The 15,353-nt window shown below is 35.1% G+C and overlaps 1 protein-coding gene across 1 annotated transcript in view; it reads left to right on the plus strand.

Annotated features, from left to right (window-relative positions):
• LOC100537840 (E3 ubiquitin-protein ligase rnf213-alpha-like) overlaps window positions 1-15,353 on the plus strand; it is a 107,232-nt gene that overhangs the window by 50,644 nt on the left and 41,235 nt on the right. The window contains exons 37-41 of the mRNA XM_087245245.1: window positions 2,042-2,236; window positions 6,155-6,285; window positions 8,180-8,337; window positions 8,471-8,680; window positions 14,369-14,556. Coding sequence (XP_087101371.1) covers window positions 2,042-2,236; window positions 6,155-6,285; window positions 8,180-8,337; window positions 8,471-8,680; window positions 14,369-14,556 — 882 coding nt within the window. The remainder of the gene's footprint in view (window positions 1-2,041; window positions 2,237-6,154; window positions 6,286-8,179; window positions 8,338-8,470; window positions 8,681-14,368; window positions 14,557-15,353) is intronic.

Here is a 15,353-nt window from a genome sequence, read left to right on the forward strand (position 1 = left end):
AGCTGCAACTTTAGAATAACGTCCCAATAACATATACACACCATAACTGATACTTAACAAGTCTTTATTAAGTAATTTACTAACTGCTTGTTCATGATCTCTTAAAAATTTATTAGGTATAGTTTTAAATCATTAAAATACAGTTAAGAAGTCATTTACAACTTGTCAACTTGTAACAACTACTTTGTTTTGAAGCTACATTAAAGAAATTGAGAGACCACAAAACAACTTTCAGAGATTCATGTGTATTTAGAATAAATGTATATGACAACAGGTATGAATAATTATTGTCACACACTGGGGATATGAAATGATCAGCAGTCAACTCATTAATGATCACTTTTCGACAGAAAAAAAGCATTTGATAAGTGTCTTTCTCATTGAATCCAGTATTTATAGCGAGCAAAAAAGATACCATCAGTCCTTAAGTGAATCACATGAAAGATCAATTTCAGCAAACAGTTCATCAATGGTTGGCCACGGAATCAGTAGGAAAGTGGATGGAAAAAGTCTGCGGATATGAGGATGGATTGTCAAGGTCCTGTTTTGATGACTTAAAGTGTATACCAAAAACCCTCTGCATATAAACAAACATACAATCAAAACCTTGCCAACACCACACAAAACATATGTACAAAACCGAAATATATACAAAAAAAACAGGCCTACTTACATCTCAGGTATAAGAACAAAAATGTTCCTCAAATAAGGGCATTAACAAACAACAGCGCAGTGAAGAAGCCTTTCCATGTGCTAGGCACCATACTTCCTGCCTACTGCTTCTTCTCTACCTCCTTTTAAGCAGATTGGAGACTTACTACCTAGATTGCCCTCTAATGGGTGAGATAGCTACTACAGGTAGAATTTTCAAATAGTAACAGGAAAATAGTTACAAACTAACGGCTTGTAAGTTATCCATTGCCCATCTATAAGGCACAGTTGTAAATAATTAACAAACTATTATCTTTTATTGAACAAGTCATTTATAACTTGTTAACTAACAGTTTATTAATCGTCTATTAACTAGTTATAACGGATAGTTATTCTAAAGTGTTACCCTAGCCACAGTGGCTGGTGATTAAAAAGTTAATGTCAAGCCTTGTACATAAACTATGTCAAATAATGCATTTTATCAATAGAAACTGAATTTGAATATTACCAGTATTGAATTTAATTAATTGTATTAAATTTCTTTGAACATGGCTTTATAATGGTTGTTCAAAATGGTCAACATTTTTGAAAATGACACGTTGAAAATATCATCGTTATGACATTTTATTGTAAATAGCTCTCTGTAACTCTCACATGGTCGCCCACTGAAGCTAAACAGGGCTGTGCCCGGTCAGTACCTGGAAGGGAGGCCACATGGGAAAGCTAGGTTGCTGCCGGAAATAGTGTTAGTGAGACCAGCAGGGGGGCGCTCAACCTGCGGCCTGTGTTGGTCCTAACGCCCCAGTATAGTGAAGGGGACTCTATGCTGCTCAGTGGTTGCCTTCTTTTGGATGAAATGTTAAACAGAGGTCCTGACTCTGTAGTTGTTAAATATCCCATGATGTCCTTCGAAGAAGAGTAGGGGTTTTACCCCGGCATCCTGGCCAAATGGGCTCTATGGCTTCTGTCCATCATGGCCTCCGAACCATTCTTATTGGCATCATAATTGGCCTCATTACTCTGTACCCTCTCCACCAATCAGATGGTGTGCAGTCTGGTGCAATATGGCTGTCGTCACATCTGCTGCACGCTGGTGGTAGATGAGATTTCCCCTAAAAATGTGTAAAGAGCTTTGAGTGTCCAGAAAAGCAATATATAAAATGTAAGGACTTATTATTATTATTATTATTATTATTATTATATTAAGTGTAAGTGAAATGTTAAGGAGTTTCATGGCGCTATATATGCTGGAGGTTTGAATTGCATAGGTGCTCGATTTAAAATATTTACGATTTAAAAAGTTTTTGTATTTGGTGTCTATGAAAGAGTGGGAACCCTGTGTATAGCTAAAATAACTTTACATTCAATATTTGTTCGCTTTTGTTTTTAGGCATGCCTTGTGGAGGCGAGTTCAAGCTGTAGTCACCCCCTTTTTGGCACAACTTGTATCAGTTGTCGACCGTGACTGCAATCTAGACCTCTTGCTGGATAGAAATTCTGGAGAACCCTTGAAGAAACTGTGGCTGGAAATTTTTAGAGATGACAAGTTCCTGAGTGTGTCGCCTTACACAAGGACGGAAAACAAGTATGTGATTACTCCAAAGCGACTTTGAAATGATAACTAAAGGCTGATTTATACTTCTGCTTCGAGTGATCACCATAACCCACAACGCATTCTGTTTGTGTTGCTCTGCAATAGCACTTTCGAAACACTAGCCGGCAGCAGTATTTTCATGTTCCTCTTTGTCGAGTTTCTTTATGACGCCTGTTTCACACCGCAAGCGTCAGTGGCGCGTAAGCAGAGCGTGAGCAGCGCGTGTGTTTTCGGCGTCCATGTTAACAGATTAGAGCTTTCATACCGCACGCAGCAGCAGCGCGTCAGTGCGAGGCGTGAGCGTCGCCGAAGCAGCTGTGAAGCGATAGTTTCGGTGCTGGGTCTATTTTTGACGCGCTGCTCACGCTCAATTAAAGTGACAGTGCATTGATAATGACCGAAACACAATGAATGACAGTAAAAAGTAGCAATTTTACCCATTAAATACGTTGATAACGTCAAATGGTATACATATAGTCATTCAAATGAACTTAAAACGATTAAAAATGGCAACAAACATTTATTTAGGCCTGAACTACAAAACCAAATGTAAAACAATTTTAGTATCAGTTTTGCTTAAGTTGCACACTAGTGTTGTAGGAGAGGGGAAATAGAATATTTACGGGATTTGTAGTCCATAGCGAAGTGTATTGTGGGTAGTGTAGTTCGACACGCATGCTGGATTATGTGAGCTCGCTGTGTGCTGTGCAGCTGAGCAGAGGAAGAAAGTTTTAATCAGCTTTGTTTTATGTTCACTCGAGTTATTCCTACCGGGAGCTGTTTGCACTGTGAATCTGACAACACGAAAATAAGTAAAAGAATGGCATGCATTGGTAACTTTTGTCCGTCTCATCCTCTGCACGAGCATGAATTAACGAGCTTTTATTCTGCCGCAGGACATCACTAAAGCGGAGAAAGTAAGACTAGTTTGATCATGTATAAATGTCATTATAACTATATTGTATAAATATGATTATAACTAGGTCTACAGCAACCTGATAATCAAAAAACATATGATATGATATCACAGGCGATTGTCCTCTGACTGTAGACACTTCTCATATAAGTTAGCTTGAGAAGCATACAGTACTATTTGATCTATAATATTTGTAAAATAAACATTTGCAGGTTAAAGAAACAGCATAGGAGGGGATTTGGTGCAGATGAAAAGTTTAAAAGGTGTATTTGTATATAGTAGGGTTGGGCATCTAAGCTATAATGCCGATCCGATACGCATCTCGATACAAAGAATACGATCCGATATATTAGCGATACATTTGTGACATATTGCGATGCAACACGATACGATTCACACCCATATCACGATACGATGCGATATTTCAGAACTAACTAATTAGATCAAGTTTATGAGATGATGTGAAAGAGGATGCTGTGCCATTGAATGAGTTTGATTATTTATTAACCAAGCAAAACCAAGACTTTTTTTACAAACTGGCTTTTCTCTCAGAGCCAGAGTGTCAGTTTACAGTAGAGGGCCATTTTAGAACATACAGCACATATTATTTAAGGATTTTCAAGATAAACAGAATGTATAAGTGCAATATATATTAAAAAAGTATGTATATATTTGCACTCTTTCAACATAAATAAATTTAGCATTGCACAACAAGAATTGTGATTTAACTTTTCAACTATGAAAACAAGTTTTACAAAGATATTTTGCCACTGATTATTTAAAACTTAAGGTCGTGAACTAGCAGTGTTATGCTGCTTTGAAACATCACTGTCACTGTAAACAACAGGCTAATAAAAATATAACAAACCAGCAATCTTCTTGCTGTGAGGTGGTCAAACTACCCACTGTGCCACCGTGACACCCATTATTTTTATCATTATTATTATTAATATTATTATTATTATAATTAAATAAAAATTAACAGGAGGAGGTGTTTAAAACCTTCGTTCTCCGTGACACTAGGCTGAATATCTTTGCAGATGAACAATGCAATAGCATTCGTTATTGGCGTAGAGCGAGCAGAACTGTTGCGCATGGAAAAAAAAACTTGCAATGCTTTTCTCACCACTTTTGGAGCTGGTTGAAGCAGTGCGAAAGCCGGGGATGCAGAAACACTGGAAGATGCTTTCACAACAACACCGTGGCGCCGCTTCAAGTGAGATTTCAGATTAGTCGTACTGCCCGCGTATTTTACAGATGCGCAGCACATTTTGCAAATTGCATCTGTCCTGTCATGTCGTCCATCCTTAAATCCATAATGTTGCTTGCCATACTTTAGATTTAAAACTCAGTGGGGAATAAAATGTTTGTTTTGCTTCTCGCGCTTTCTGAGGGCGCTCCACTAGCTTCATCCGCACACCTGATACACTGAGTTGTAGTGTGTGCACATCCGCAAATCCGTTGCTAAGGCTTACTTTATGTAGGTCGATTAAATTATGCGCCAAAAACAGGTTGACAACACTTGTTAATAAATAAAAAATACATTCTATATTAAAAATATAAGCTGTATCTCGGAAAAATCGATGCATCTCGCAAAAACCGATGCATCTCGATTTGCTTCCAAAATTTCATTCATCCTCTGCTGCTCAACCGATGCACTCGCATCGTGCACGCGCATGAGCGCGTATCGATACATATCGGTTAATCTTCCCATCCCTAGTGTATAGAGAGACTTGGGTTACTAGATAAAATAGACAGAGATAGGTTGATCTCTGCAGCAGCTGCCGAAGAGCTGCGCGCTGCAGACGCAGCTGGTGTGAAAGGCAAACGCCTGCGTGCTGCTACTGCTCGACATACGCGCTGCTCACGCTCTGCTCACGCGCCGCTGACGCTTGCGGTGTGAAACAGGCGTGAGTGTTTTGTTTTTTCTGAATCTTGCCTTAATGTACACCAAAATTCATCCCGGCACGGCTACATTACAGCTTCTAATTAATTCAAAACATTCATTCATTGTTGTTGTTTTTAATAGCGGGTGATAATCGCACCAAAACGCATTAAAAGATAAGTGAATTATAACAGCACAAACTTTTCTCTTACCGTAGTAGGGCTGTGCGGTTTTTTGTTTAACACTTTAAGGTGACGTGCTGACAGACTGATTACTTACTGACAGGTGCGCGATGCGTGAGGTCAGCAAACACGACGTAGCTTTCAGTTAAGATGAACACAGTTTCCATAACTATACTTTATTTATAGATGAAGGTCTGTGATTCTGCATACAAATACTTTACGTTATCTTGCTTGAGTAGTTTATTGCCATTTCTCTCTACTTTAGGATGCATTAATACCAATCTGTAGGTCTATTGAAGACATTCATAAATATTCCTAGCAAATCTAATAAATGTTGGAGACATACTCACTACGTAAACGCATCTGAATCGCACTTCAGCAGTGTTTATTTGAGAGCGCACAAGAAGATCTGCGCTTGAGCAGCGTGTTTGAGGGTGTGCAAGAAGTTGGCATGCTCGTATTAACGTTACTTACATGCGACCCCGACTTGTACTGCGCTGACCACATTTCTCCATTTGTCATTGAAATATGCCATATGTAGTTGGTAGATTTGTGTAAAAGACCTGCCTAGAAAAAGTCCTAGAGGAAACACTGTGCAAGTAGCTCAAACTCGCTCATTCAGAGGCAGGAACCGAGCTGACCAATTACAGAGCTTGCTCTTCGCATCATTGCAACGTGTAGTTAAATTTTTTGAGAGGTGTGCATCGAGGGCTATGTGACTGTGAGTAGGCTGTGCTGGACCATTCACAAGTTCTTGATGCAGAAGTAAAAATCAGCATTTTATTTAGTAAATGTCACTAATAGATGATTTGAGTACACACAAACATAGCTACTGACAACACAACAGCTAAACATTCACTTCAACATTAGTGTAAATCATTTTTCTGTCTTTAAATAAATGATGTAGTTACGCTGCATTTTTACAGCTCGGCTACAAAGACAATCCTGGTTCAGAACTACATGTCAGTTGACCGGAACAAGGGTTGTACCATGCCTTTCAGCTGGAGGATTAAAGATTATCTAGAGGATCTCTGGAAACATGCTCTGCAGCAAGAAGGTACTTTTACTTAACTGCTGTCCTTACGGTGTTTTTCTTCAGAACAATCACGAAACAAAAAAAGTGCAGTTATCGTGAGAATACTATTGAAATGTTACAAGAATAAAGTCAAAATTTTACAAAAAATAAAGTTGACATTTTTTTTGAATAAAATTAAAATATAACTATAATACAGTTGACATTTTTAAAAATAAAATCGAAATATTACTTGCACAAAGTTGCCGCTTTCGAAAATAAAGTAAAAATATAACTAGAATAAAGATGAGGTTTTCGAGAATAAAGTCAAAATATTCTGAAAATAAAGTAGAAAAATTCAAGAATTAAATAAAAATATTGCAAAAATTAAGTTTTTGATAATAGTCAAAATATTACTAGAATAACAGTGACATTTGTGAAAATAAAGTCGGAATATTAAGAGAATAACGTAGAAGTATCAAGAAAATAAAATCAAAATGTTAGTGCAACAAAGTTGACATTTTTGAGAATAATGTCAACGTATTACTACAGTAAAGTTTTTTTTAGAGTAAAGTCGGAATACTCCACGAATATAGTAGAAGTACCTGTATCACGAGAATAGTGTTGAAATACTCCACGAATAAAGTAGACGTATTACTAGAATAAATTCATAATATTACATGAATAAAGTTGACATTTTCGAGAATAAAAATTAAATATTACTAGAATAAAGTTGACTTTATTGAGAAAAGTCAAAATGTTTCTAGAAATATTTGTGAGAATATAGCCCGAATATTACGAGAATAATGTAGAAGTATTTTGAGAATAAATTCAAAATATTTCTAGAGTAAAGTTGACATTTTCGAGACTAAAGTCAAAATATTCCATGAATAAAGTAGTCAAAAATCGAAATAATAAAATAAAGTTGACATTTTCAAGAATAGTCAAAATATTATTAAAATAAAGTTGACATTTTTGAGAATAAAGTCAGAATATTCTGAGAATAAAGGAGAAGGATTGTCAGAATAAAATCTAAATATTACAAGATTAAAGCTGAAATCTTTGAGAACAAAGTCAAAATAGTTTTTTGAATAAATTAGAAATTAATAAAATAAAGTCGGAATACTTCACAAATAAAGTAGCAGTATCATGAGAATAAAGTTGGAATATTACAAGAATAATGTTGACATTTTTGAGAATAAATTTTAAATATTACTCAAATAAATTTGACATTAGTGCGAAAAAAGTCTGAATATTTTCAGAATATAGTAGAAGCATCATGAAAAAAAAGTTGAAATATTGCAAGAATAAAGTTGACATTTTCGAGAATAATCACAATATTACTAATATATAGTTGACATTTACAAGAACACAGTTGAAATATTGTCAGAATAAAGTAGAAGTATCTCGAGAATGAAGTTGAAATATCACAAGAATAAAGTTGACGTTTTTGAGAATAAATTTAAAATATTTTTAGAATAAAGTTGAAATTTTCTGAGAACAAAGTCGGAATACTCTGCGAATAAAGTAGAATTATTATTAGAGTAAAATTAAAATATCACTAGAACAAAGTTGACATTTTTGAGAATAAAGTAAAAATATTACTAGAATAAAGTTGACATTTGTGAGAATAAAGTCTGAATATTTTCAGAATAAAGTAGAAGCATCACAAGAATAAAGTTAAAATATTACAAGAATAAAGCTGACGTTTTTGAGAATAAATAAAAAATATTATAATAAAATTGAAATTTTTGAGAATAAAGTTAGAATATTCTGCGAAGAAAGTATAATTATTTTTAGAATAAATTGAAATATTGCAAGAATAAAGTTAACGTTTTCGAGAATAAAGTCGAAATATTAGAACAATAAATTGACAATTGACTATTACGCCATTGTACCTTTTTAGCTATAAAAGCTGATTTTTCATTTCTTGTAACAGGTCACACAGTAAAGCAATTTGAAGAGTTCTTTTGGAAGACTCCCTTGGGAAGGTACATCTCTGAAGCAACTAATGAAATGCAGATGGAGTTTTTCTACAGGTATCTCCAGGATTTTATCTCCATGACCATGAATGTAACATCAGAGGTGGACTTCGAGGTGAGAGTCAGACCCTTTAAAAGACTTCAACCACAACATCTGCACATCCAAGCAGATACACTTGTTCACTAGGTAATATGAGATATGTTGATGGCATGAAATTAAGTTTGAAAGGTATGTTTTTATCTGTCAGGTTCTACGTGGAGCCTTTACATCCAGTGTAAATGAGGTTAGAATTGCTCACGAAGCACATGAGAGTGAAGCAATTTCTCTGGTGTGGATTCATGTTGCCTACCATCATTTCAAGAACCGAATACAGAACCTCCACCGGATGATGAGTTTAGAGCCTCAGATTTCCCAGATGCTTCTGGAAAACAGATATGCCAGCGAGGGCAAAGAGTTGGTAAGTGCTTGAAGTTTTTACATAAATGTATTAGTTAAGTGGCATCTGTAGCAACATTTAATGCATGGAAACAAAAAAAGTATATATATATATATATATATATATATATATATATATATATATATATATATATATATATATATATATATATATATATATATATATATACATACATAAATTAATACACCACATTTAGAAAATATTTTTAATATTCTCAGTGAATATACTGTAGGTAATATATTTTGGTGCATTTGAACAAAACAGATTTATTAAATGGATTTATTTATCAAAATAATATTTTGTCACCGAACATCTTTAGAAATAGAAAGATGATCCATTTAAATCCAGGGGAACTATTTGGGAAAATATTACAAACTACAAAATATCAAAACAATTTTAGATATTTTTGTTTATCTTGAATGTTTTTATTTAATATTTTTCCTACCCTATGATCCTACCTTATGTAAGTTTACACACACTCTAAAAAAAGGAACATTAAATGTCTGATAGTAAATAATACTAAACGTTTATTATTTTAGGTACGATAGGATTACCTAAATGATATACATTTGCTAAATGCCAGAATAAATTTGATTCATATCTAGACAGTCAAAAGTTTACATACATTTCCTTGGTATTTATTTAGCTTTGCTTTTATCCTGTATAACTTTGGTGAGATGTTTTGGGTATCCTTCCACAAGCTTCTCACAAAAGTTTGAAGGTAATTTGGCCCATTTCTCCTGACAGAATTGAGTAAGAATTGCTCGCACAAGCTTTTTCAACTCTGCCCACAAATTTTTTCTATAGGATTGAGAGCAGGGCTTTTTGATGGCCACTCCTAAACATTCACTCTGTTGTCCCTAAAGCATATCATAACTAATTTGGCAGTATGCTTAGGGTCATGGTCTGTTTGGAAGACCCATTTGTGGCCAAGTTTTATTTCCTGGCTGATGTCTTGAGATGTTGCTTCAGTATTTCTACATAATATTCTTTCTGCATGATGCCATCTATGCTTTGAAGTGGACCAGTCCGTCCTGCAGCAAAACAGCCCCACAACATGATCCTGCCGCCCCCATACTTCACAGTTTTGTTCCTAGGCCTGTAAGCTTTCCCCTTTGTCCTCCAAATGTAACACTGGTCATTATGGTCAAACAGCTCTATCTCAGTTTCATCAGACCACAGGACATGTCTCCAAATTTTTTTTTTTTTCCCAGTGTAATTTAGCAAATTGTAATCTGGCTTTTTTGTTGATTCTGGCTTGTTAATTTTCCCATGTTGTCACACAAGGAAGCAGTGTGTTTTAGGTTTTCCTTATTCTACCGTTGTGCCTTTAATTAACTCAAATGTTGTCAATTAGCCAATCAGAAACTTCCAAAACATTGACATCATTATCTGAGCTTTTTCAGAGGCAGAATAATCTTATTGAATGTAAACTTGACTTTCAAGAAAAGTTATAACAATTTCTCAAAAAATAGCTCTCTCATTATTCTGCTATTAAGCATAACACAAACAAATGTGATAGTTCTAACTTACCTAAAAGAGAAAAAGTTTAGTCACATTAACATCTGACTTTTTTTTTTTAAATGGTTATGTGTTTTTTATACCGGGTATACTTCTGGTTTCAACTGTATGTCTTAGAAATCTGTAGATAATCATGTACAACCTCACTATAACATCAATTATAACAACCTCACTAACAGAGTATTGTTATGAAAAAACAAAGCATTAGGATATTTAAAAATCCTTGGATTTTCAATGACCACAGTCAGAGTCAGGAGTCAGGACCTCGGCGCTCACTGAGCAGTATAGAGCGTTAGGACCCACACAGACTGCAGGTTTAGTACCCTCTGCTGACCTCACTAACAACACTTCCTAGCTTTCCTACAGTATGTGATCTCCCATCCAGGTACTGACCGGGCGCAGCCCTGCTTAACTTCAGTGGGCAACTAAATATATACAAATACATATGTATACTAATATGAAAATACACATTTTATATTGCACATTTAATTATTTCCTTTAAACCGAGCTGATAATTGGTCTCCGTGGCATGCAATTCAGACAAATACAGCTGCCTGAATCTACACAGAGTGGCTGACTGTTACCTGGTTGTATATACCTAATGTATTAGACCTTAATGTCTCATTTTCTTTGGTTTCAAGATGATTGAAATCATTTTTATTTTTGTGGTTGTATTTGTTTGGTAATATAGCATTCACTGTAATTACTGTTTTCTGCAGAAATGTCTTCAAGGTAAGGTACTACAATGTTCTGCATGCACGTCAGGGTTTTCTAGTTAGTGCACTGCAAAAATGCTTATCTTAGAGCTTTTGTCTTCCTTCTAGTTCAATTATCTAAATACTCTTATTTTGCTTATCCCATTGGCAAGTTATTAGCGTGTTTTTAAGGAAAAACTCGTGTAATTTTGAATTATTATTTTTGAAAGCAAGACATTGGGCTCTAGTTTGACGATCCATGTGCAAAGTGCAGGGCGCAAAAGCGTTAAGGGCATGTCTGAATCCACTTTTGCTATTTTGAGGATGGTAAAATTCATTTTGCGCCGTGGCGCATGGTCTAACAGGGTTGAGCTTATTTTCTTAATGAGTTATAGGTGTGTTTTGAGGATAAACCAATCAGAGTCTCATCTTCCATTCCCTTTAAGAGTCAGTTGCGTCGCGCTAGAGGGTATTTGCTATTTACATGGTGGACTTTATAAGTCTAAAAACTGAACACTTCACTAGAGAGAAAACAGTTGAACAGAGCATCTGCAGGCGAGAATGAGGGATGAGCCTCCGTATTATTTACTTTCACTTTCGTGGATTGGGAAACTTCTTGTATGCACAGACATCCATTAGCCTATAAATAATTAATTTGTTAATTAATAAGTTTGTTAATTTGTTTCAAAACTTTTTCTAATTTCAGTTCTAATTTCTCTAGAAAATGATTAAATGAACAATAATAATGAAGTGTGGTCAAAAAATTTTATCCAAATACACATGCTGTGCCCCATATGGTCTAAAACCTGACAGGTGGATAAATCTAAACTTGTTTTTAATAAAACAAATAAAAATATTCATTTAATAAACAATACTGCTAATAATATTATACAAAAGCATAAGGCATGCAAGTATGGTTTTCATATTTATGTAGGCTAGAAAATAATATGTTTTGTAATATTTTAATCTTTTATATTTATATTCTATATATATCCTTATTATATCTTATATACATGTATACAGGACTTGAAATTGCGACCCTTTTGGTCACATATGCGCCCGAAATGTTATCTATGCGACCTTAAAATATTTTTGGGAGCATTTCTGCGAGTGCTTAAAATTTTTGTGTACGACCAGTTTTTACTGCAAAATGTTCACCACATACGCGGATTCGGGAGACATTCACGCAGAATGCATCTCTAAGCTCTTTGTCTGCCCTTTAAACGCGAAACGCAGCGCTCAGGAATGGTTTAAAACAGTTGTCATGTCAACTTGCTGCAGTAAACAAAGCCAAGTCCGTAATGCTTGCCCCGCCTTCGCGCTCTTCTTATTGGTCCACCACTGCTCTAGCACTGAACGCGAATGATTAGTTAATATCAGCTGTCAATCACTCAGTCAGTGCCTTCTGGCTTCGGATGACAGAGAGAGCTACTACCGCGAAAAATTGTAAAGCGCTGAAGATGAGAATGAAGATAACACTGGCAGATTTAGTTTTAGAAACCATGGCATCTAAAGTTACAAATAATGACACATCTAACTAGTGATCGTGTGCTGAATGTTAATCCACCATCTACACTTTTCCAAGAGTAGAAGACTTCCATTGGCTTCAAGTCCACTATGAAAAGTCTGTGGGATGGAGTTTTCAGGTAACTGTTTGCCACATCTAGCACGAGAGCTTCTGTTTAATCCTTCATATAATCGCCAGATGCTGTCCGCCGTGCAAGGGGCAGCTATATGTCAAATTGAACACCACGTACACCATCGCAAACGGGCTTGCCTTGCACTGAGTAAACTAATATCGCTACTCCTAAAAAGACCGGTATTGCTATTAACATGACGTATGCATATAATAAGGTACAGTATATGTCAAAAGCATCAGTGCAGTATCAGACAGCACTTGTGAGAACAGAACAGTTATACCGTTAACAGATTCATTCAAGCAGTGCGTGTAGGGCCGGTTAGCGCTCCGTGTATGCTTTGGTCACTCAGTTATGGTATAAAAATGTATTTTCTTGTGATAACAGGATTTCGTTGAGACATGTTTTCCTCACGCTTGCATATATATATATATCATTTTTTTGCTTGTTAGTTTGATTAGTGTTGAATTCAAATACAATATAAATCTGTTTGTATAAAACTTGTAGTAACGGTGCTCATAATTGGTGGGTGCGACTAAATTTAAAAAAAAAAAATTAAATTAGGAGCACCGGTGCTACCAAGCAAAAAGGTTAATTTCGAGCCCTGTATATACTTAATATTTAAATAATTTATCATTTGTAAAGATATTTGTGTATTGCTGTACATCCTCTCTGTATAAAGCAATGTTTAAGCGAGGTGCACAACTAACGTGCTCTTTGCTGGACAATAGACCGGCTTTGTTCTGGTCTATTGAACAATCTATTACAGTTTCTCAAAATAGCAAAGCTCCAGCAATACACCTCAAAACGCCTCCTTTTTTAGACCAGAACGCCTATGGGAGCAGATATGAGTGCAAATGCATTTGCTATTTAAACAGCGTGCTGCAAAACGACAAAACGACAAAACGACTCTTGCGCCAAGCTGAAACTAGCAAAGAACTATAGATGATAGAGCCCAATATGTTTAGCTTGTCTAGAAAATGCTTCTTGATTTAAGAATTGTCAGTTATTTGGACTAGAAAAAAGACAAAAACTATTTTTTTCTTTTTTTTTTTTTTTTTTGCAGTGTGAAGCTTATACGGTATCAAGATTGCGCAATGAGGGGTTTCTATGAGGCTGTAGGTTTTAGTTCTAAGTGTATTTTTATTGTTCTTGTGCTATTGTTTTATTAGTCTCTATATATTTATTATCTGGCATGCTATTGTTGTACTCGTTGTTAGATGAGTGTCACATATATATTTCTTGTGTCTTTTTTTGTTGCTATATTGGGCGATATGATAGGGATAAAGAAGATGGGATGGAACTGTAAAGGTTTGAATAACCAGTTGTTTTTATCCCTTCTAATTCTTTCTAATGGCTCTGCTTCTAATTGCAACAAGGTCACTTTTAGTACGATTTTGTTTGTATACCTGACATTCACTCTTATTTAATAGTCCCGGGAGCACATTTTAACATTTTTAACCACGACTTAAGTCAACTTAGTGTAATGTGAAAACTGGAAATCATGTAAGTATTACATTACTATAGTAATGAAATGTTCATAATTCAATCTAATCTCTCAAAACGTTATAAAATATTGAACTTCACATGCGCTACTCATGCACAAGTCAGCGATGAATTTCCCCCTATATAATGTTTACAACCTGGTATAGACTTTCACTGTGTTTTTCAGTTTTTACACGTCAAAATCCAGCCTTTTACAGTCATACAAAACTCCTAACAAGCACATGATTGCTGCATTTACTAAATATGCAAATTGAAAGGATATGTCCACATAGAAAAAAGCTAAATCAAGATCTTTTTTTTTGCGTCCCTCTGTCTATTCTGATTCTCAGGTATTAGATGTGCTTGCTGCTGTGGCCTGTATTGAATACTTGGAGCCCCAGAATCTAGATGGAGACGATCAAAGTCTGGCCTGGCTTAGACGTGTTAAAAAGCTTCAGGTGCCTGTTGAGCTGGTCTGCAGTCTAGAGAGCCTACATAACCGTGGAGACAGATGCAGACAGATGGTCACCAACATCCAGTGAGTAATGAGCTATAAAATCTATCTATTATTTGTATATTAAATACATTGTTGCATTTTATTTTCACAGTTAAAACAACATGGCAGATTACCTCAGAAATATAGTCTATATGTCATATATGGCATATTATATACATAATTTTTGATACATTTTTAAATGTGTGTAGCATGTTCATGACATATTTCATTCCTCCGCTTACCACTAGAAGGAAGCCTGCGTACCACTAGTGGTACACCCACCACAGTTTGAGAACCACTGCTTTAGTGGATATGCTTTAGTAATCAGTGGTTGTTGACCTTTTTGTTGTCAAACTAAGTAATTGATTGGTGGTATTAATGATAATTGTATTTTTGAATGACATTTCTTGTTTTACTTTTTTCTAAGATGCATTACAGTTGCTGAGGGGTGAATTAAAATTGGAAGTATCTAGGTTTTTGCTTTGTTTAAACATATTTTCTTTCTTTCTTTCTTTCTTTATTTATTTATTTATTTATTTATTTATTTTATTTATTTATTTATTTTTATTTGTAATTTTTTTTTATTTGTTACCATTTATGTAACTATTACAGTTTTACTTGGCTGTGGATCTTTATTCTCTTCATGTACTGTATCAGCCAGTTCTTTTTGAATGCACCTTTTCCCTCTTCAACATACTGTATATGTAAGATCTTCCATATATCTTTAATAATATTAAACCAAAATTCAAAGTTGTGTCTTTAAGCCAATTTCTAGTCATACTTGCCACAAGGAAAATCTTAGATAAATATTGTTCTCTTTTGAGTACAACATCTATAAT

This window comes from Danio rerio, chromosome 3, assembly GCF_052040795.2.
Source record: "Danio rerio strain M-AB ecotype USA chromosome 3, GRCz13ab, whole genome shotgun sequence".
Lineage (NCBI taxonomy): Eukaryota > Metazoa > Chordata > Actinopteri > Cypriniformes > Danionidae > Danio > Danio rerio.